The sequence below is a fragment of the Podarcis gaigeae genome (assembly GCF_964106915.1).
Source record: "Podarcis gaigeae genome assembly, chromosome: 8".
NCBI lineage: Eukaryota > Metazoa > Chordata > Lepidosauria > Squamata > Lacertidae > Podarcis > Podarcis gaigeae.
In genome coordinates this window covers 20,049,401-20,073,313 of record NC_139684.1, presented here as the reverse complement: position 1 = coordinate 20,073,313, position 23,913 = coordinate 20,049,401, and the positions used below count along the sequence as shown (strand labels likewise).

At 46.2% G+C, this 23,913-nt stretch overlaps 2 protein-coding genes across 2 annotated transcripts; both read left to right on the top strand.

The window, feature by feature from the left end:
- The first annotated feature begins 2,141 nt into the window (after positions 1–2,141).
- ANKRD65 (ankyrin repeat domain 65) lies at positions 2,142–11,717 on the top strand. The gene is made up of 4 exons (XM_083752721.1): positions 2,142–2,552; positions 6,618–6,846; positions 8,902–9,451; positions 11,202–11,717. Exons 1-4 carry the CDS (start codon positions 2,546–2,548, stop codon positions 11,667–11,669), a joined length of 1,254 nt encoding a protein of 417 aa, XP_083608847.1. The 5' UTR covers positions 2,142–2,545; the 3' UTR covers positions 11,670–11,717.
- Positions 11,718–15,047: 3,330 nt separating this feature from the next.
- MRPL20 (mitochondrial ribosomal protein L20) lies at positions 15,048–20,689 on the top strand. The gene is made up of 4 exons (XM_083752896.1): positions 15,048–15,288; positions 16,566–16,676; positions 18,473–18,550; positions 20,449–20,689. The coding sequence occupies exons 1-4, from the start codon at positions 15,202–15,204 to the stop codon at positions 20,620–20,622; spliced, it is 450 nt and encodes a 149-aa protein (XP_083609022.1). The 5' UTR covers positions 15,048–15,201; the 3' UTR covers positions 20,623–20,689.
- The last annotated feature ends 3,224 nt before the right edge of the window (positions 20,690–23,913 follow it).

The window sequence follows — 23,913 nt, the reverse complement described above, 5'->3', positions numbered from 1 at the left end:
AAACCTCTTTCCACTGGGGCCCAACAAGGTAACCTCTGGCATTCTGAGTACCAGTGCTCAGTTATTGCTGCTCTTGTTGTTGCCAACTTACCAGCAATCAGGTGGAACAAGTTGCTTGTTTTGTTGATTGCCTCAATTTCCATCTCCCCGACATCCTCCCCCAGTGGGATGAATATAGCAGCTTCAAGAGAGTCATTAAGACCAGGGAAATGGTTTGACGCCCCCTCCTCCTCAGTGCCCCTGCCCACACCAAAATCAGAAGGCAGAAACAGGGGCCGCGTGAAACTGGATTGCATCCTACACCATTAGCAAGTCAAAGCAGGACCTGCTACTCAGTGTTCCAGCACAGAGCCCATTGACAGGATACTCCATCCCGTTCCGCCTCTGTCCAGGTTTTCTAAAGAATCCACCAGCCTTCCACGGATGACGCTATAATTAATCCCTCTTGCTTCTGAACCAGTGAAGGATGGTCCATTAGGGCAAACAGGGCACTGCCCCACCAATCTTAGTCTGCCCACCCAGCCCCCTGCCAGCCTGCTTACTTACAGCTAGACTAAGGGTAGCCCTGCAGATCCACAGTGTGTTTAAAGCACATCCAATGCACATTTCAAGCATATCTCTCTCTATCTCTCTCTCTCTCTCTCTCTCTCTCTCTCTCTCTCTCTCATATACACACACAGAGACATGAATCCTGGGAACTGTAGTTTGCTTACGGTGCTGGGAAATGCAGCACTGAGAAGGGGGGAACTCACGGAAGCCTCATGTAGAATGCATTGCAGTAATCCGATCTGGAAGTTAGCAGAGAATGGAGTACAGTGGCCAAGCCATCTCTGTCCGAAAAGCATGGGGAAGAGAGGCACCTCTAGTGACAGTGCTGATTCTGCGAGGAGCATCCCCAAGCTGCTCACCTGCACTTTCCCGGGGAAGCAACACTGTCCAGGGCAGAAGAAGAAGAAGAAGAGTTTGGATTTGATATCCCGCCTTTCACTCCCTTTTAAGGAGTCTCAAAGCGGCTAACATTCTCCTTTCCCTTCCTCCCCCACAACAAACACTCTGTGAGGTGAGTGGGGCTGAGAGACTTCAGAGAAGTGTGACTGGCCCAAGGTCACCCAGCAGCTGCATGTGGAGGAGCGGAGACGCGAACCTGGTTCCCCAGGATTATGAGACTACCGCTCTTAACCACTACACCACACTGGCAGGCCATCTCCCCACCTCCTGGGCACGAGAACTCAGTATACATAACACCTCTGTCTTTTCTGGTTTCGGTTACAGTCAAGAACGTAAGAAGAGCCCATTCAAAATCAATTACTGCCTTTGATCACAGAGGTAGAGCATAACCATCATGGTTATTAGTCTTCGTTAGCTCAGCCCTCCATGAATTTGTCCAGTCCTCCTTTAGAGCCATATAGCTTAGTGGCTTCCACTGCCTCCTGTGGAACCGAGTTCCGTAGTTTAACTGGGCGCTACATGAAGAAGTGGAACGTGGGTGACGCTGTGGTCTAAACCACTGAGCCTCTTGGGCCTGCCGATCAGAAGGTCGGCTGTTTGAATCCCCGCGACGGGGTGAGCTCCTGTTATCTGTCCCAGCTCCTGCCAACCTAGCAGATCGAAAGCATGCTAGTGCAAGTAGATAAATAGGTACCACTGCGGCGGGAAGGTAAACGGTGTTTCTGTGCACTCTGGTTTCCGTCACAGTGTTCTGTTGCACCAGAAGCAATTTAGTCATGCTGGCCTCATGACCCGGAAACTGTCTGTGTACAAACGTTGGCTCCCTCAGCCTGAAAGCAAGATGAGCGGTGCAGCCCCATAGTCGCCTTTGACTGGACTTAACCATCCAGGGGTCCTTTGACCTTTACCTGAAGAAGTACCTTCTTTTAACTGTCCTGAACAGTCCAATATCCCGCTACACTGGATGTTCACACAGTTATGGGGAGAAGGTTTTTTGTGGTTTTTTTTAATGGGCCTCCATGTGAAAAAGGTCCGCCCCCCCCCCGATCTACAGTTTCAGAACTTCGACTTGGAAGAGCTCACAAATGTGCCCTAGGCAGGGAGCCAAGAAGTCTGTCAGGCCAATATCCTATTAACCATTAGCGGTCAGCCACCCCTCCCTCTTCTTAGAATCCATTTAGTCATTAAATAAACAGCTCTTGGTACACTCCAGAATGCACGGATCGTAACAAAACAAGGAGGCGAAGGGAGCTGGCTGGCTGGCTCTGCTTCTGAACGGGCTGGATATTAATGGGGGGCAAAGGCTTTCGGGGTTAAAATATGGTCTGGTAGCCGGTTTCCTTTACATAGGAATGGTCCATTTGTGTGTTCAATCAAAGCTTTGCTTGCACAAACAAATCTGAGAGTTGCTGCTCTGAGGACCCTCCAAGAAGCAGGAGAGACGACCTTGGGGCATGAGGACAGCCGAGTGTTGGGGAGCTAACAGCCGTGCGCGCCTCTTCGCACTCAGAACCCACGGGATAAGGGAACCGCCCACGTTTTGTTCGGGAGCAACCTCAGAATAAATAAAAGAGCGCCAGTCGGCCGTGGAAGAGAAATGACTGGTAAGAAAAATATATTTCTCTCTCGCTCTCTCCATTAAGTGTTAAATGTTCTCAAAAGGGAGTTTCAGTTCCTCCACTCTTGGCTGCTATGTGCAGAAACATGATACCCCCCCCAACTCACTTTCTAGATCCAGTATGATGCCCTGGGATATCAGAAGGTCACACGCTAGGCATGGGGCGGGGCCAAAGGCAGAAGTGGGTGGAGCAATGGGTGTAAATTTTGCCCATCTACAAGAGGCTAATACTGTGATAGTAATTTTGAGGTCTTAGCTATATGGTAATGTTTGTAAGTGTACCAACCAAGCACGTACATAGATCAGTACAGGAAGACCGACCTGAAACCATTTTGATTCCCAAACTGACCAAATGTTTTCCCTGCAAGGAGGGAGGGGGGTCAGGGAGCCTTCCCGTTGCCTCAGGAATTGAGTAATCAGCATTTTAATGGGTGACAGACTATCAGGAAATCAGATAACCTGGCAGAATCAGATAACCTGGTAGACAGGAAAAACAACATTCAAATTTCTGTTGTAGACCGCCTTTTCTGTGATGTATGTATGATGTATCTGGGGGGTGTCTTAGGTTACACCCCTTCTGTAATGTATGTATGATGTTTCTGGGGGTGGTCTTGATCTACAGGGTAGCAATTTCAAAAGTCTATATAAGGCCTTGCGCGCCATTGTTCTGGGTTCCTCCTCCTTCTCCTGCGTGTGAGGGGAGCACCCTGTTACAACAGATCGATAAAGATCAAGCTTACTAGCTGCTTTGCTTCTTAATATTCTCTGCTTGGCCTCTGTTATTTTCTCCTACCCATAGGGAACCTACGTAAGGACTCTAGATGGGCTCTTGGATACCCCATAAGGGGAAAAGGGCAGATTTTGTTTACAGTAATACCTGCACGCACTCACTCACCACCGCTCTCTGTCCCGCAGACAAGCAAGAATAACTATCAGCGCTCAAGGACACATCCTAGCTAGGAGGATGCAAAGCAGGGGCAGGGAGGGGTGTGGCCTTGGGAAAGGGGTGTGGCTTGAGGAGAGTTCCAGGGGCCAGAAAAAGAATCCTGGAGGGCCACCCTCCTGTATTAGGGCTACCAATTCAGCCAGAGACTAAGCTACACAGGGGGAGTTGTTGCAGGACCCCCCCCATCATTCAGTTTGTACAAACACAACACACACACACACACACACACACAACATACGCGACGTTTCTGTTATAAATTCATAGTAAATCAACCATACATCAGATTTACACCGGTTCACTTTTATTTTATGCCATGAAGGAAAGACTATCAAAGGGGGATGGTTTGATACAGGACGGCCCTTAACCATACCAGCACATACACAGGAGCCCTACCCAGTTGGCATGACAACCTTGATGGTCCCAGACAGAAGACCATCAAGGTCACAAAGGACTTGCATATAGGAGTGGATTCAACATGGACTGGAACAAAGGACAGTGATCAGATCTTCCCTCTGGGGGAAGGAAACTGCCAACTCCCCTTTGTCTCCTGGAAGTGACTCATGGGGAGGGGGAAAGGAGGAACCAGCCAGGTGACAAGACACTCAGGTTACCTCCACAACTCCTCCCTCAACCCCTCCTTTCTGTGATGTGTCAATGATGTAGTCATGATGTAGTTCTAGGGGTGTAGTTTAGTAACTAATAAAAGTTTGGGGGCTCTTTTGTTTGGGGATTCCATTTTGTTTCACCTGGTGGCAGGTGGGAGTCCTGTCGCGACAGTCTTCAATAAAGACCAAGCCTACTGGCTGCTGTTTTGCTCTGTTATTCCTGGCTGGTGTCCTTGTTTTTTTGTCCAAGGGAGCCCTCGCATTTCTCCGTTAACAGAGTCAATAGGATCCTTCCTGGCCCTTCCTGGTCACTTTGCTCTGGCAACCAATTGCTCAAGTGCAAATTGGAAAGTTTGTCGGCACCTGAACGCCTAGTTTCAGCCCCACCAACGGCTGACATTTCCACAGCCCTCCCAGAAATAATGAGAGCATCTTTTTAAAAAATATATATATTTATACTTTTCAGGTTTATACATTTCACCGATTTTACAATCATTTTGACACTTCAAAATCTGACTTCCTTCCCCCCTCTTTCTGCAGTTCCTTAAATTTATTTTTAATATCTTCTTAATTTTCTCATTTATTCATGCACTCTAAATATATACTCATATAAAAATGCAGGTTATTGCAATAATCCTGCCAATTTTCTTATCTGTTTACAATTTATCTGTAAATATTCAATAAACCATTTCCATTCTTTTATAAAAAGTTTGTTCTTATTTCTTATTCTTCCGGTAAGTTTCGCCATTTCTGCATATTCCATAAGCTTTTGTATCCATTCTCCCTTTGCTGGTACTTCTGCATCTTTCCATTTTTGGCCGAGCAACATTCTTGCCGCTGTAGTCGCATACATGAATAAGTTTATATACAGTTTAGGTCTATCCCTATAATTCCCAAAAGAAAAGCTTCTGGCGTTTTATTTTTACCAACGTTGTTTTAAACATCCTTTTCAATTCATTATTGTAATGGTTGTAGGGGTTGCTCGTGCGTAAGTTGCCGCCACTCCTGGCTAGGTTACCTGGTTGAACCCTTTCTGTCTGGACAGCCCTTCACTTCGTGGCTGTCTCAGTCGCTGGCAGAATCCGTCAGTGGGCGTTTCTTGAACTTCTTCCAGCAAAGAAGTTCTTTGACGCCAAGTCTCCTCCTACTCTCCCTGCGCGGAAGTCTTCTGCGCAGGGAGGGTGTGGGCAGCGGAGGACCCGTGCTCTCCCTGCTGGTCTCCGGTGAAGAGTCCTGGAGCCTCCTTTCCGATTCCCCCATCTGCCCCCCTTCTCCACTGGTGTTACGCTGATTTCCTTCCCCAGCAGATGGGTTGCCTCTCTCCCTACTGGGACCCTCTCCAGCATCCCTCTGGAGCCTTCCCTCCGCCTCTAGCTCCGATGGCAGTTCCCTGACAATTATATATCATATCCCAATAAGCTTTAACCTTCCTACAACATATGATAAAAAGAACCTTCTTTCTCTTTACATTTCCAAAACTTACTTGATTTATATTGACACGTTTTTGCCAATTTACTTGGTGTTAGATCCCATCGATACATCATTTTCATATACAGTCATAAAGGTAAAGGTAAAGGGACCCCTGACCATTAGGTCCAGTCATGGCCGACTCTGGGGTTGCGGCGCTCATCTTGCTTTATTGGCCGAGGGAGCCGGCATACAGCTTCTGGGTCATGGCAAACCAGAGCAGTGCACGGAAACACCATTTACCTTCCTGCCGGAGCAGTACCTATTTACAGTGGTGCCTCGGGTTAAGTACTTAATTTGTTCCGGAGGTCCGTTCTTAACCTGAAGCACCACTTTAGCTAATGGGGCCTCCTGCTGCCGCCGCGCCACCAGAGCAAGATTTCTGTTGTCATCTTGAAGCAAAGTTCTTAACCCGAGGTACTATTTCTGGGTTAGTGAAATCTGTAACCTGAAGCGTATGTAACCTGAAGCCTATGTAACCCGAGGTACCTATTTATCTACTTGCACTTTGACGTGCTTTTGAACTGCTAGGTTGGCAGGAGCAGGGACCGAGCAATGGGAGCTCACCCTGTCACGGGGATTCAAACCGCCAACCTTCTGATCGGCAAGCCCTAGGCTCTGTGGTTTACCCACAGCGCCACCCGCGTCCATACCTCGGGTTAAATATGCTTCAGGTTGAGCGTTTTCAAGTTACGCTCCGCGGCGACCCGGAAGTAACGGAACGTGTGACTTCCTGGTTTTGCCACTCGCGCATGCGCAGACACTCAAATTGACGTCATGCGCATGCGCGGAAGCAGCGAATCGCGACCTGTGCACGCACAGACACAGGGTGCGTTCGCTTCAGGATGTGAACGGCGCTCCCGAACGGATCCTATTCACATCCAGCGGTACAACTGTAATTTGCTCTTAAACTGTAACACGCTGTAAATTTTATATCCATATTCCACAATCATTCCCATGTCTATATTATGGCCAATATATATTGTCAAGATTGAGAGCATCTTAACGGGTTTCTTGTCCTTCCTCCCGAGAGGCACCAGAGTCGAGGCCAAGGCAGCAAGGAAATGGATGGTGCTGAGCGAGGAGGAGGATGCTGAGGAGGGGACCCTGACTGGGGAGCACAGCCAGCAATTTATCCCTGAGAATCACCTGATCCCGACTGCTGTGAAACCGAGCTGGAAGGAGCTGCACCGGGCGGCCCGGAATGGGGACACACCTCTGGTCAAGCAGCTGTTGAAGCAAGGGGCGGACACAGAGAGCAGGTGAGGTGAGAGGGGAGGGCCCTCTGCTGCCCTTTCTGGGGTCCAGGAGGAAGTGCAAGCACTGGGCCTGCGGTAGCGCTGCCTATGAGTCAGCAACGCTATTAGTTAAGAACAGGAAGGTCCAACTTCCATACCCTCTGACATTTCTCTGATGAAAATAGGGACACTGTCCTATAGTACAGTGGTACCTCGCAAGACGAATGCCTCGTAAGACGAAAAACTCGCAAAACGAAAGAGTTTTTCGTTTTCTGAGTTGCTTCGCAAGACGAATTTTCCTATGGGCTTGCTTCGCAAGACGAAAACGTCTTGCGAGTTTGTTTCCTTTTTCTTAAAACCGTTAATACCCAGGGAATCCGTGCTTCGCAAGACGAAAAAACTCACAAACCGAAAAAACTCGCAGAATGAATTAATTTCGTCACTGTATTATATCTATATCTGTATCTATATCTATATTATTTATATTTATAGTCTGTGCTTTTTTCTAAAAAATGTTTAGGGGTACTCTCATTCTGACTAAAGAAAATGATCACTATAGTACAAATCGGGAAAAATAAATACAGTAAATGGACAAAAGTACAAAGAATCAGAAAAATTTTAGGGGTATGTGTACCCCTGCGTCCCCTCCAGAAAAAAGCACTGAATATTTATATTATTTTTATTTATATTTATATCCCGCTCACCTGACTGGGTTTCCCCAGCCACTGTTGGCGGCTTCCAACATATATAAAAATGTGATTAAACATGAAGCATTTAAAAACAATTAAAAACTTCCCTTGGCTCGGGGGGGGGTCTCATAACCCCATACCCTCCAACATCTCTCCAATGTCAATAGGGACTTCCAAAGGGGGGGGGGGAAATGAGACATTCCAGGATCAAATCAGAAACCAGGACAACTGGCTGTAATCCAGGAAAATAGGGACAATTGGAGGATCTGAACTTCTCATACCAAGGAGGCCGCAACAGTAATTTGACATGAAACCTGCAGGCTGCAGGCTGTGTTGTTGCATGGGAGGGGGAGAGTGAGACCCTAATTCACCAGCACCACCCAAAAAAACCCCCTTCATGCAGCCTTCCCAAAATTGGCTAAGTGAGGAACTGGCTTTGGGAAGGAAGCAGAAGGCTCTGGCAGGGTCCCAGAGCCCTCCTACCTCCTTCCCAAAGCCAGGAAAGCGCTAACCAGGCTTTGGGAAAAAGGCAGGAGGACTCAAGGACTCTGTCAGATCCCTTAGGCCTCCTTTCCAAAGCCCAGTGCCTCACTTACCCAACTTTGAGAAGGCAGTGCAAGGGCTGCAGGGGGAGTGTCAAATGATTGACACCAGGCAGGCTCCCTCACCTGCTTAAAAACGTCTTAGCTTAGAGAAACCTATTCACATAGAATGTGGCTGAGTGTTTTAACCTGGTCTTAAAGCTTAACATTAGTGTCAATTTTTGAATGTTCTAAATACAGTCAAACCTTGGTTCCTGAACGCTTCCGTTATCGTACGTTTCAGCTCCCGAATGCCCCAAACCCAGAAGTAAGTGTTCCCATTTTTGAACGTTTTTCGGAAGCCAAGAAGCTCTTGCAGCCAATCGGAAGCCGTGCCTCGGTTGCCGAACATTTCAGAAGCCGAATAGGCTTCCGGAACGGATTACCATATTTTTTGCTTTATAAGACTCACTTTTTCCCTCCTAAAAAGTAAGGGGTAATGTGTGTGCGTCTTATGGGGCGTATGCAGACTGCGCAGCTATCCCAGAAGCCAGAACAGCAAGAGGGATTGCTCCTTTCACTGCGCAGCGATCCCTCTTGCTGTTTTGGCTTCTGAGATTCAGAATATTTTTTTTTCTTGTTTTCCTCCTCCAAAACCTAGGTGTGTCTTGTGGTCTGGTACATCTTATAGAGCGAAAAATACGGTACGTTTGACAACCGAGGTTTGACTATAGTTGTTTTCAGTGTTTTCAACAGTTTGTTTCATTCTCCTTGCAAACTGCGTCGAGGCTGCTGTTCCGTTCCGTTTCACAACCAAGCAGTATATAAATCTTACAAAACAAATAAGTAATGGGAAACCACCCTTTCAGAGATGAGAATGGCTGGACGCCTTTACACGCCGCCTCCTTGAATGGTAGTGCCGCATTGGTGAAGTTTCTCATCCAGCGTGGAGCGTTGGCCAATGCCAGCGACGCTTCCGGCTACATGCCTCTCCACTGTGCCGCTTGGAGCGGCCACAGCCAAGTGGCGGAGCTCCTCCTGCGCCGGGGTGCAGCGGCGGAGGCGCCGACCAAAGGAGGCCTCACCCCGCTCCATTTTGCCGCTGCCAACGGGCACACTCTGGTGGTACAGCTCCTCTTGCAGAACGGAACGGACCCGGCCGGCCTCGATCGTCACCAGTGGTCGGCCCTGCATTGGGCAACGGCCAACAACCGGTTGCATATTCTGGACCTGCTAATATCGCAGGGCGTCAGCCCGGATTTAGGAAGCGGAAGGAGTGTCACACCACTGCACGTAGCAGCCGAGAGCAGAAAAACGGAAGCTCTGAAGTTCTTGCTTGCCAAAGGCGCCAGCGTGAATGTTCAGGACGGCCTAGGGAGAACACCGCTCTCCATTGCTGCTAACAACGGCCATCATGAGGTTAGATTATTTGTTTGTTTGTTTGTTTCTTGTCTTTATACAGCCACGGGGGGGAGCCTGTGGTGTTCTCCAGATGTTAGCCAATGAGTTCTTATTGCTTTTCAAAGATTTTAGCAAATTAATCCAAATTTAATACAGATTTTAAAGTTGACTTGCTACGCTGCTTCCATGATGTTTCTCTTCCCTCCCTTACTTGCTGTTCAATGTTACCTACTTCCTCGAATTCCATTGCAATACTTCAAATATTTTAACATTTTATCATTCATTTCCCCCCTTCTTCATTACATATTCTTCAGTACATATTTCAATTTCTGCTTAGACTTTTATATAACTACAGTAGTACCTTGGTACTCGAATGGCTTGCCTCCTGAACAAATCGGCTCCTGAACGCCACAAACCCAGAAGTGAGTGTTCCGGTTTGCGAACGCTTTTCGGAAGCTGAACGTTCAACATGGCTTTTGCGGCTTCCGATTGAGTGCAGGAAGCTCCTGCAGCCAATCGGAAGCCGCACCTTGGTTTTCAAACCCTTTCAGGAGTCAAATGGACTCCCGGATTAAGTTCAAGAACCAAGGTACCACTGTATTACATGTCAGGTAGAGTTATTCTTCACTTTGTCAGCCCACAAAAATAATTGGTTATAAATCAATATTCCACAAATATTGGAATATGCCCTCCAGATGTTAGTGGACTACAACTCCCATGATCCCTGGTTACATTGGCTGGGGCTGATGAGAGCTAGAGTTTGTCCCCTTCTAAGGCTGTAAAATCTTTGAAGGGGACATGGCGGTGAGGAAGCATGGCTATCAGGGAAGGATCCTGCACTTCGGTTTTGCCACTACAGTATGGTGGAAAAGTTATAAGCTTGCATTTCGCTAATCTAGGCTTTGGGGGAGATTTTTTTTTAAAAGCCAAATATGTATTGAGTACATACTCATACTCAATCAGAAAGAACATTCTTTTTATTCATCAAAGAAGCTAAAACTTAAATTTGCTTATTGATTGTTTTTTCAGAAAAAGAAATAACAACTAAACTTTAATTTTAAAAATACAAACTTAAAAAATGAAACACAAAACACCAAATTTTTTTTGCCAGGACTTTACAAAGATACAGCCAATGTTCATGATCTAACCAGATAATGAGCTCACCCCAACTGACCAAAGCAGATCAAGGTTTCTTCATCTTCCTGGCCCAGAGAATGAGCAAAAAGGTGACGAGAAGAGACAGACGTAGGCAGAAGAAAAAGGCTGGAATGGACCTGCAGCTTCTACTTGAGCTGCTTCCAGAGATGTAGGCAGAAGCTGAAGGTCCATTCCAGCCTTTTTCTTCTGCCTGTGTCTGTGTCTGCTTCCCTCCTACGCCCTCCCCCTTAGTCTCTCCTCTGTCGTGCAGGCCAGTTATGGCAGCTCAGGGCCCCCCGAAACATTAGAGAACTTATGGATAAAGTGGTGTCCGGGGCTTACGGGAGTCCCTCGCTGTTTGCTGTACAGTGGTACCTCAGGTTAAGTACTTAATTCGTTCCAGAGGTCCGTACTTAACCTGAAACTGTTCTTAACCTGAAGCACCACTTTAGCTAACATGGCCTCCTGCTGCTGCCGCGCCGCCAGAGCCCAATTTCTGTTCTTATCCTGAAGCAAAGTTCTTAACCTGAAGCACTATTTCTGGGTTAGTGGAGTGTGTAACCTGAAGCGTATGTAACCTGAAGCGTATGTAACCCGAGGTACCACTGTATTTTCCTCTCCCTTTCACTAGATGGTGAAGCTTCTGCTGCAGAGTCAAGCAGCTGTGAACCTGACTGACCGCTACGGCTGCACTGCCCTCCACAAAGCTGCGACTGAGGGTCACCTGCCAGTTGTCTCCTCCCTGGTCAGGGAAGGTTCTGCGAGCATCGATGGGAGGGACCACCTCAAACTGACTCCACTTCACCGGGCTGCCAGCCGCGGCCACATCGCCGTCGTCAGCTTCCTCCTGGACGTGGGGGCAGACGTCAACGCCGCTGGCTGGCTGGGCAAAACCCCCTTGCACCTGGCTGCAGAGAAAGGGCACTTCCCTTTGATGGAACTCTTGTTGGCAAAGGGGGCAAGCCTTTTCCGGAGGACTCAGTGGAAGGAGACAGCACAGGAGCTGGTCTCAGAGAGGACAAGTCCTGGAGGCATCCCTAGCCTGGAGGACCCTGGGCCACCTCAGTCTCCCCCCTCCTGTAACTCTATAGCTTCTTGACTCAGCCCTCTGCCTGGTCTGATCACTTATTAAATGCTTGTCTTTTTAGTATTGTTATTTATGGTTTGATGTACAGTGGTTCAGTTGTAACATCGGTACAGTACTGGTGGGTGGGTGTATGAGAGCCAGTCGGGTATAGCAGTTAAAATGTAATGATAATAATTTATTATTTATACCCCACCCATCTGGCTGGGTTTTCCCAGCCACTCTTGGTGGCTCCCAACAGAATATTAAAAACACGATAAAATATCAAACATTAAAAACTTCCCTAAACAGGGCTTCCTTCAGATGTCTTCTAAAAGTCAAATACAGTGGTACCTCGGGTTAAGTACTTAATTCGTTCCGGAGGTCCGTTCTGAAACTGTTCTTAACCTGAAGCACCAATTTAGGTAATGGGGCCTCCTGCTGCCGCCGCGCCACCAGAGCACGATTTCTGTTCTCATCCTGAAGCAAAGTTCTTAACCCCGAGGTACTATTTCTGGGTTAGCGGAGTATGTAACCTGAAGCGTATGTAACCTGAAGCATATGTAACCCAAGGTACCACTGTAGTTGTTTATTTCTTTGACATCTGATGGGAGGGCGTTCCACAGGGCAGGCGCCACTACCAAGAAGGCCCTTTGCCTGGTTCCCTGTAACCTCACTTCTCGCAGTGAGGGAACCGCCACAAGGCCCTCGGAGCTGGACCTCAGTGTCTGGGCTGAACGATGGGGGTGGAGATGCTCCTTCAGGTATTGGGAATCTGGGAGACTAGGGTTCAAATCCCCCCAAGGGCATGAAACTCACTGGGTGACCTTGGGCCAGTCACCCATCCATCAGCCTTACCTACCTCTCAGGGTTGCTGTAAGGATAACATGGGAAGAGAATTGTTTAGGCCTCCTAGAGTGTGAATGTAATAAATCAGGCTTCCTCAAACTCGGTCCTCCAGATGTTTTTGGCCTACAACTCCCATGATCCCTAGCTAGCAGGACCAGTGGTCAGGGATGATGGGAATTGTAGTCTCAAAAATATCTGGAGGGCTGAGTTTGAGGAAGCCTGTAATAAATAAAGAAATGTAAGGGAGAGGCAATAGCTTTGTGTAGTTCCAGGCAATCTCTGGAAGTGAAGCACAGCACGCCTGCCCCCAAGTCTCTCTTACTGGCCATTGGGTCCCTCCCAAGACCACGCCCTCTCTCCTCAAGCCACACCCCTCACCAACCACACCCACTTTCCTCAGGCTACACACATCCATAGCCCTGGTGATTGTTTTGCCAGGTTGGGCAAAAGATAGGGCTCTAGGAAAGACCCCCAACAGAAATCCTGGCGAGCTGCTGCCACTCAGTGTGGACCCTGTGGTCTGACTCAGTATATGGCAGTTTCCTATGGAGATATGTTAAATTCTCTAACTGGTTTTTGTGCTGATTATGATGATAGCAAAGGGATTCCCTGGTGGAGTTTGGGGAAGAGAATGAATTCACTTGGCATTTAAGGGGGAACCTACCAAATTCACAAGGGACACGGGTGGTGCTGTGGGTTAAACCACAGAGCCTAGGAATTGCCAATCAGAAGGTCAGCGGTTCGAATCCCCGTGACGGAGTGAGCTCCCGTTACTTGGTCCCTGCTCCTGCCAACCTAGCAGTTCGAAAGCATGTCAAAGTGCAAGTAGATAAATAGGTACTGCTCCGGCGGGAAGGTAAACAGCATTTCTGTGCTCTGCTCTGGTTCGCCAGAAGCGGCTTAGTCATGCTGGCCACATGACCCAGAAGCTGTATGCCAGCTCCCTCGGCCAATAAAGCGAGATGAGCACCGCAACCCCAGAGTCGGCCACGACTGGACCTAATGGTCAGGGGTCCCTTTACCTTTACCTTACCAAATTCAGTTTCCAGAACAATGTGCAGGCATCCTTCAGAATTTGCACTTCTCTGAATTTTGCCATGCAGTTCTCCAACCGAGCAATGTTTACAAAAAGACAGACATTACGAGAGAGCATGCATTTATATATATATGTGTGTGTGTGAATAAAATGTGTTAGCGAAGCCAGCGTACACATTTGTGTAAGGGGAAATTTAGCAAAACTCTGTTTATTGGGAGAAATTAGCATGAAAATGCTATCGGATTTTCACGAGGATTTTTAAAATAAATAAATAGCAAATTGCTGCATGAATGTGGAAGACTGAATTTAAGATTGGGGAGATGGGAAATGGAGGATGGAAATGGACAGATTGGTTATATATGAACTATGTTTGATAACTTAGCCACTACAGCACTGTAGTTTACCCCTCCATCCATTTTTCAGTTAATTGGACAACATCAGGTTTTTGGTGAAACAGTATTCCGAGTGGGACTGGCGCTGGGACTGGCGCTGCATACAATCTTTTTCTCAATGACCTGGATTAAATTTTTTATTTTTTACCAACAACCAAAACACAAACAGTGGAAACCCCCCCAACAGCTGATACATTGGGTGTACATAATAATAACCTATTCAAACCAACCATATGTACAATTTTATATACATTAACACTCCTCCATCCACAAGGTTTACTTAAGTTTTAACATTTTAATTGCCCCAAATTGTTCAAACCTACCCACATAATTCAATACCTTCTCCAACCACTCCTCTTTCTCCCTGACCTTAAACCCTTCCATTCTGTGTATCTTCACAGTTAGATATTCTAAAATTATAATATTATTCAGTTTTTCTCTCCATTGGTTCACCCCTAGCTCTTCTGCATTTTTCCAATTACTCACTATAACCTGTCTGGCTGCAGTTACCATTAATTTTACCCATTTACATTCCTCATTTGTTTTTAACTCGGTGCTACTCATACTAAGAACCATTAATTTAGATATCCCCACCTTCCTACCCACAATTCCCGATATTTCTATACCAATCTGTTTCCCAAATTCATTAACTAACAGACAATCCCACCACAGTTCCCAGGACTGAGGTAGGGCAATGCATGGCATTATGAGACGCTTGACTCCCTAAATACCATACATTTAGTGCACGGTTCTTCCCCCACCCGAAGAATCCTAGAAACCGTAGGGTGCTGGGAACTGTAGCTCTGGGAGGGGTAAACTACAGTTCCCAGGACTGAGGTGGGAGAAAGCATAGTATTACAAGACTCTTGGCAGCCTAAAACACAATACATTTAGAACACGTTCCTTTCCCTGCCAACAAAACCCGCAGAGAACAGCAGCTTCAGCGAGCTACAGTTCCCAGCACCGTTAACAAAACTACCGTTCCTCTATTAGGGGGGCGCTCTTTGGTGCTCCAAAGGTAGCATGCGCCTTGTTTTTTGTTCTTCTGATTTCGACGGAGACCCGCGCGACCTCACCCCATAACAGGGAGTCCCAAAGAGAAGCGGAAGGCAGGGGGCGCGCGCCTGCCTTCAGCCTCTTCGCATCTGCCTTTGCACAGCGTTGCGAATCGCCGCTGTTTGCAAGCCCGGAAGGGAAGCCTTGCAGTTTGCACCGCGTGGCTTCCGCCCTCGCTTCTCCTCCTTTGCAAATCCGAGGAGGAGGAGGAGACGGTGGGGGAAAGCGGGCTGGGATGGTTTTTCTAACGGCCAGCCTTTGGGTCCGGGCCCGTTTGACCGATCGCTTTTGGCGGAAGCAGGAGGTGCTGAAGCATGCACGGGTAAGAACTGGGGATCGCTGCCCTTCTTCTTCCCCCCCCCCGCATAAAGCCCACCCTATTGCCCTCCCCAGCTCCTTTGCCCTTTTGCAGCCTGTTTCCTTGCTGCCCACGTGAATCCATTCATTTACTAGCTTGTGCGGTGGGTAGGCCTGCTTCCTGGTCTGTGTTCCGAGTAAGCCCTGCTCCAAGTAGACCCGTCGAAATTAACGGGAGTGTCGGAAGATCCCTGGGGGGTGACCTTGGGCCGGTGACTGCCTCTCAGCCGAGCCGTCCACGCAGGACTGTTTTAGGAGCTGAAATTATTATTATTATTATTATTATTAATAATAATAATAATAATAATAATAATAATAATAACAATAATCTATTATTATTATTATTATTAGCATTGGAAGCAATCCTCTCTTTTATCTGCTTAATTCACTTTGCAAGAAGCACCAGATAATATAGGACATTGTACAGTAATATCTTTTTTTTTAATTCTTCCGTGTGTTTGCCTATTTGTTTCACTCATTGCATGGTGTTGTCATTCTTCTTGAGTCCTCAATATTTCTTCCACCAGTCCCTTCTCTATTGAAAAGATCTGAGATGCTCAAAAAAAGGAAGTAGGAGATTAGCAACACATGCTAAAACTTCCTTTTCCAAGGTGGCTTTTGGGTGGAGGTAATTTATTTTAATCCAGTTTGTGATGACATTGAATTTGACATTTTTTCTTTAAAAAATAATAAAACATGGGCGGTATCCAATTCTAGTCCTTTCTCAAAGAAGACCCACTGTAGTTAATATTATTATGCTTTATATTTATTAGTCACCTTGCTCAAAAAAAGTCACCCAAAGCAACGTAGAAGCACCATTTAAATACTAAAACCAGCTAATAGACAGACATGATTTAGGTTCATTCCTATCAGTGGGTCTACTCTGAGTATGACTAGCATTGGCTACAACCCTTTAGTTTTCTTTCCCCAAAAGGAAGTTGAAAAATGCCCCCCTCCACAATATTCTGTAGGCGAATCCTAAAAGGGCAACCAAAATCGCCTCTCCTGTTAGGATACGTCAAAACATTTGGCGTCCTGCGACGGCCATGACACCCAGAGCTCCTTATTTCTCCCCAAGAATCCTGGGGATATAATTTGTTAAGCGGGCTGGGAATTGTACCTCAGGGAACTGCATAATATTCAGGGTTCTGCAACGAGGAAGTGCAAGGTGAGAGGAGATAACTTTCTGGAAGACCATTTGGGTATTTTGTTTTTAGTGTGTTGTGTGTTTTGCCTTTCCAGCATTTCCGTGGGCGGAAGAACCGTTGCTACAGCTTGGCCGTCCGTGCCGTCCACAGGGCTTTCATGTACGCCACAAAGGCCAGACAGCGGAAAAAGAAGGACATGAGAATGGTAAAGATGGCGGCTAGAAACGCCGCTCCGTTTGTGAGGTTTGCGCGTTGCCGTAACACTGCGAAATTTGCGCAGGCCCGATTAAGGGGTGGTTTGCTTGCTGTATTCACTCTCTCTCTGTGGGTGAGAAACTAGCACAGTCCTTCCTTGGAGGCTGGTCCATTAGACCGGCTTGTGGCGCTGCTCCACCAGTCTCGGTTTGCCTTCCGGCAGCCTCTGCCTACCTGCCTCCTTACTCACCACCCACCTAGAGGATAATAATAATAATAATAATAATAATAATAATAATAATTTATTATTTATACCCCGCCCATCTGGCTGCATTTCCCCAGCCACTCTGGGTGGCTTCCAACAAAACACTAAAATACAATAACCTATTAAACATTAAAAGCTTCCCTAAACAGGGCTGCCTTTAGATGTCTCCTAAAAGTTTGGTAGTTATTTTTCTCTTTGACATCTGGTGGGAGGGCGTTCCACAGGGCGGGCGCCACTACCGAGAAGGCCCTCTGCCTGGTTCCCTGTAACTTGGCTTCTCGCAGCGAGGGAACTGCCAGAAGGCCCTCGGCACTGGACCTCAGTGTCCGGGCAGAACGATGAAGAAGAAGAAGAAGAAGAAGAAGAAGAAGAAGAAGAAGAAGAAGAAGAAGAGGAATTTATACCCCACCCTCCCCCGCCAAAGCTGGGCTCAGAGCGGCTAACAACAATAAAAATAGCACAGTTTACATAAAATCACAAACAATTAATTAAAATACATTCTAAAATCAATTCAGAATAAAATTAATGGCAACCGTTGGGCTAGATGGGCCTGTGTCTCATCCACCTCTGTCTCAGTGTTGCCTTTGTAGATTTCAGCAGGGCGGCTGGAGATGAAACCAGAAAGAGTTGGCTCCCCCCATTCTCATCTCTGTCTGTGCCTGCCCTTGGTTCTTGCGCCACCTGCTGTCGGCCTCCTGGCCTTCTCACCTACCAGTCCAAATCAGTAGCAGCCTCCTCGAGAGGTGTGGAGGGGGCCAACACAAAAACGGGCCTTCTCTGCAGTGGAATGCTCTCCCCAGGGAAGTTTGCCTGGCGCCTTCATTATATACTTTTAGGCGCCAGGCAAAGACGTTCCTTTTTAACCAGACCTTTGGTTGATCTGATTGACATCCTTTTAAAATGTGGCTCCTTTTGGGGGGGTGTTATTGGGTTGTTGTTTTTATTTTGATTTTGTATTGTGGTTTTTATGTTGATCTTTTCTGTGAACTGCCCTGAGACCTCTGGGTATAGGGCGGTGTATAAATTCAGTGAATAATAATTGCATTTATTGAAAGAAATGCAAAATGTATACTTTGACGGAACAGGCTTCTTTTTTACTTAATTAAAGGTGTTTTGAAAAGACTGGCCAGCCCTGGGTGCCAAATGTGGCCCTCTGTACCTCTATCTGGCCCTCGGAACGCTTCCCAAGCCACACCCCCTTTCTCCAGGCCACGCCCCTCACTGGTCCTACTTTTTACCCTTCTTGAGTGCTTTGGCCAACTGGGATGTGTCCTTAAACCCTGATAATGTTTCTTGTTTGATTGGATGGATGGAGGTGTGTGTGTAGCCTGCCAAATGGAGGTAAAAATTACTTTCGCTGCCCTACCCCTTTTTGGCTCTGGCCCCTCCCACCACTGGCATGTGGTCCCTGGATGGTTTTCCAGAAGGGTATGCAGCTCATCAGGCTGGAAAAAGTCCCCCCACATCCGCATTAGATCAGCCCAGAGAAAGATGGCTGCCTTAGTAAACGTATCTCTGAGCGTTCCCGTTTCTGCTTTCAGCTTTGGCAAACCAGGATCGAAGCAGCATCACTTGAGCATGGTCTGAAGTATCACGTTTTCCGTGGCAGTCTCTCCCAGGTAAGTGGCTTTCCCTCACCCCTTCCTTAGCATACGGCCTGCTTCTGGAATAGCCCTTTTGGACCACCACCACCTCCCTTGATGAGCCCACCAGACACGAATGACAGTTGAGCAAAGGGCTGGATCATGGGCAGGCAAATTAAGGCCCAGGGACCGGATCTGGCCCAATCGCTTTCTAAATCCGGCCCACAAACTTTCCGGGAATCAGCGTGTTTTTACATGAGTAGAATGTGTGCTTTTAGTTAAAATTCATCTCTGGGATATTTGTGGGGCATAGGAATTCGTTCATTTTTTCCTCCAAAATATAGTCCGGCCCCCCACAAAGGCCTGAGGGACAGTGGACCGGCCCCTTGCTGAAAAAGTTTGCTGACCCCTGGGCTTGATAAACAGCAAGCCAGAGCTGCAAAAATGAAAATGGTGATGTGCCTAAATGCATGAGTTGCTAGGCATCTATTGGGCCGTAACAGGCTGTGTTTAATTTGCTAGCTGCAAGTTCTGTGTGTTTCCTTCTCTCGTTTCCCCACAACCTTTTTTAAAAAAATAAAATAAAATCTGCTTTTTAGTTTCCCACACTTTGGGAAACAGGAAGCTGCCTTATATTGAGTCAGATCATAGGCCCATCTAAGTCAGTAATGTCTACACGGACTGACAGCACCACTCCAGGGTTTCAGACAGGGATCTTCTTCCTTCCTTACCTGGAAAATGCTTTCTGGGACCTTGTGCCAACAAAGTCGATGTTGTACCATTGCCTCAGGCTCTTTCGGCTGCTCACACCGGGTTCCAGCTAGGCTGAGTGCTGGATAATGGCTGGAGTGTTGGCCTAGGACCCAGAAGACCAGGGTTCAAACCTCCACACGGCCATAATGCTCTCTGGGCGACCTTGAGCCAGTCCCCGTTCACAGCCTACCTCACTGGGGTGTTGTTGAGGGTAAGAGGGATAGAACCATGTTGTCAGAAGGGAGTGTGGATGCCTGCGAAGATAACAGCCAGGACTCCTGCCTGTCTTTTCAGGTTTTATTGAGCGCAAAACTTATGTACAGTGCAGAAGTTTCAAAACCATGTCTGCCTCAATCGCTAGCAGAATCCGGAAGTGCCTTCTTCCTATTTCTCCTCCAGCATAGAAAACCCTCTCTCCACCTTTTTTCCTTACGGTTCTGAGAGATCTGCATTGGCTCCCAGTACGTTTCCGAGCACAATTCAAAGTGTTGGTGCTGACCTTTAAAGCCCTAAACGGCCTCGGTCCTGTATACCTGAAGGAGCATCTCCACCCCCATCGTTCTGTCGGATGCTGAGATCCAGTGCCAAAGGCCTTCTGGCGGTTCCCTCATTGCGAGAAGTGAGGTTACAGGGAACCAGACAGAGGGCCTTCTCAGTAGTGGCACCCGCCCTGTGGAACGCCCTCCCTTCAGATGTGAAGGAAATAAGCAGCTATCCTATCTTTAAAAGACATCTGAAGGCAGCCCTGTTCAGGGAAGTTTTTAATATTTAACGCTGTACTGTTTTTAACACTTGATTGGGAGCCGCCCAGAGTCCCTGGGGAAACTCAGCCAGATGGGTGGGGTATAAATAAAATAATAATAATAATAATAATAATATGCGACGGAAGCTGCACATTCCTTTCCCTGGTAGCAAATTTTTGGCTCCCCTTTCTCTCGTCTTCAGTGTCTCCTGCAAACTTCCCTTCCCCAGAACCTGACAAAGTGCAGCTGCTCTGTACATTCCTGTCTCTCCCCGCTGCCCTGCAAACCGATCCCTGACACATGTATTGTCAACTTGAGCACCTTGGAGGAACTGCGGTATAAACCCGTATCAACAGCTTCCTGCCGTACTTTATCCACTTCCAGAAAGTTTGAGTTGCCTCTTAAGTTTCCCTTCTCTTCTTTTTTTCCATATTTCAGTGTCAAGTGGAACTGAACCGGAAAACGCTGGCCGACCTGGCGATCTACGAGCCAAAGACGTTCAAGTCCTTAGCCTCTTTAGCCAAGAGGAGAGGACAAGAAGGCCTTCTTGCCGCCCGAGGAGGTGGAAAGGAACCTGAAGGGATATTTTCACGCATTGTGAGATGTACATGAAGCAGGGGGCTGCTGCTGGCTTGTGGAGTTGTGCTAGTATTAAAACAGGAATATTTATACTAAAAAATATTCTGTCTCCATCTGTGATCCAAAATTAGTTCTTTCCAAACCCTCATAATCAACCCAGTTGGATTTGTGATTTGTTGAGGCGACAGAGATTCTCTTCATTGCGTTTTAAGGTGTATGGATTATAACCCGGTCTGCAGAAGTCATTTGTATGTTTGTGTATGAAGAACCTGTGCCTGGCAATTAATTTTTTAATTGTTGCCTTGGTTTTCAACTGAGCAAAAGGCTAGTGGAGTGTGAGGCTCTGCCCACTGACAGTTCAGTAAGTAGGAAGCTGCCTTATACAGAACCAGATAATTGGTCAGTGTAGTTCAGTGTTGTCTGCACTGACTGGCAGCAGCTGTCCAGGGTTTCGGACAGGAGTTTCTCCCCATCTGGTCTGGCAATGCTGGGGATTGAACCTGGGACCTTGTGCATGGACAGCAGATGATCTTACCTGCTCCTTGATCTCAGGAGCCATTGTGCAAAATTCATTACCCTATCTTAAGAGGTGTCTAACAACTTTCCAAAATATCTATAGCAGATACATCACCTCAACTTATTTCTAAGCATATGCAGAATGTATACAGCTGTGAATATGCAACTGTGGTGTTTTTAAACAGATACACTGGGCCTTGGTGATTTATGAGCATAGGACCTTTCCTTTTTTTAAATCTTTTAAAATAAAGGGTTTAAAATAAACCTATCTAAAGATATATTGCTTTTTTGCATTAAAAATAAATCTAGTATTTCATGAGAAACATTAAAAGATGAGCAGATTCTGCTATGACCTGATCTTCTGCATTTTTATTTAGAAGGAGGTCCTTCTGAGTTCAGTGGGACTTATTCTCAACAAAGTTTGTATACCTTTGTCGTCCCCTGATATTGAAGGGGCCAGGAGACTCCGTCATAAATGTGCATAATGCCTTGCTCTGTAGGGTCACAATCTTCATAAGCAACACATTATACAAACAAAACCTCTAACAATTTCTGTGCAGCGAAAACAAGAGACTTGTGGCCCCTTAAAAACTGGTTTTATGGTGTAAGCTTCCATGGTCCACGGTCCTCTGATTTCCCTGCCTCACATGAAAAGAATGACATAAATTAATCAAAGTTCTTAATTTTCTTTGGTAGCTAGACCGGGGCCTGAGTTTCTACCTGGGGCAGTCAAATTCTTGCCAGTGTGGGGGATGTAAAAATGTTGCAGAAAATTGATTTTTGTTTTGAAGTTTATTGAATTCACTGCTCTTTGACGCACAAGCTGATGAAGGTGTACTTCGCATAAGCCCCACTGCATTAGTGAAAAGGGCTTTAAAGGTAAATTGCTTCAATCCAGGAGACCTTTATCTCATTGCATACGACCTGCCCTCCCAACTAAGGTCTACTGTCGTGCCTGGGACTGAGACATGATTAAGATAGGCATGGGTCTTACTTTGTGTAGGACATTCCTCTATTTGAAGGTTTGTCCGGCTGAAGAAATAAGGGGTATAAGGGTTCAAGGAAGGTGGGCTTCAAAGTTGCCTGTCAGCAATTAATTAACACAAATGAGCAGGGCATGGTCTTCTAACACTATGGTGAGATACTGATCCTTGCGTTATTAAATTCCATCCTGTTTTCTAAATTTGCATCTATACATATAAATTAGCTAGTGCTAATTTTATACAGATCTACCCTTTTTTGCGGGGGGGGGGGGGGAGATACATCTCCTCTTTAGAGTGGCCTCTCATTCATCACTTTGTTACATGCATGAATCTTTTCCACCTTACGCATGAAATCCATCTGACATCCTGTTACAACAGAGTGGTTAAAACTTTTCTGTTACACAAAATCCGAACGTTGCTTGTATCTGACAAGACTGTTTCTAATCTTAAGGTGTTTGATTTCTTTTCTGGGGTTGTTTTAATTGATTTATTTTATGGGATTGTTTTAATTGCTGTTTTAAGCTGCTTTAGGGATTGCATATGTATTGGGGAAGGGCATGTGTGTGTGCATCTACATTTTCCAAATAAATAAATGACAGAAATAAACAATCTACTGTTATAAGAATTTTAAGGTCTTATATATATAAAATAGATGTTCATAAATGTGCCAAGCAAACACATACAAATATGTAAACCACATGTCTGAAAATCACAGTAAAGTCCTGAAACCCAAAATGACCTCAAATATGTCTCTGCAAGATCAAAGGAAATGAAAAAAACCATTGTCTCTGTGCTCACAAATCCTTCCTTAAGGGCACATTTAAAGTGTGAATAGGGTGAGCCTGTGAACTGTGACCTGGATTCAGGAATTAAATAGTTATAATAACAAAAGAGTGGCCAAGACCCAGATAATGCAATCAGATAACCTGCCAGACAGGAGATAAAACACTCAGGATTCTGTTTTAGATCACCCCATGTGGTGTATGTATGATGCATTGGGGGAGGTGGTCCTGGGATACACTCTCCTGTGAAGTATGTAGGATGTTTCTGGGGGTGGTCTGGAGTTTGAGGGTGGGCAGTTTAAAAAGTCTGTATGAGGACGGGCACACCTTTCTTTTGGGTTCCTCCTCTTTCCTGCTTGTGGTGAGCGAGGACCCTGTTGCAACAGTTTAATAAAAATCAGGCTTACTAGCTGCTTTGCTTCTCAATATTCTCAGGTTGGTCTGCTATTTTCTCCTACTGATAGAGAACCTACAAAAGGACTCTATATGGGCTCTTGGGTACCCCTTAAGGGAAAAGGAGAAGGTTTTTTCTCATAACACTACCCAGTTGATAAAAATGCAGCAATCTTTACTCCCCTTGTCCTTGGAAGTAATATTTTTCCTACATTGAGTTCAAAGACGGGACTGGACAGACTTTGGTAATATGGCACCCTGAGCAATGACAATATTTGGCATGCCCCTAATTATTTCTTATTTTCACAGTAATTTCTTCTGGTGCAGTTGTTCGTTTGTTTAAAAATCATTTTTATTTGATTTTACAAATATAAATTTATTTAAAAAACAAATACATTTCCATATAGAGATTTCTCTGAATCTCAAGACCTCCCTCCATCTCTGCAGGTCTTAATGTTGGCGTTTTCAACTGCATATTATAATCTATATTTTATATCTATCCATATTATTAATAGTATTTGCTACATTACAAGTGAGATTAAAATCCTGCTAATGTTTTCATCTGCTTACAGCAGTCTCCTAAATAAATTATAATTTTTTGCTCATTCTTTCTGGAAGTTTTTGTCTTCTTGGTTCCTGAGCTTTCCGGT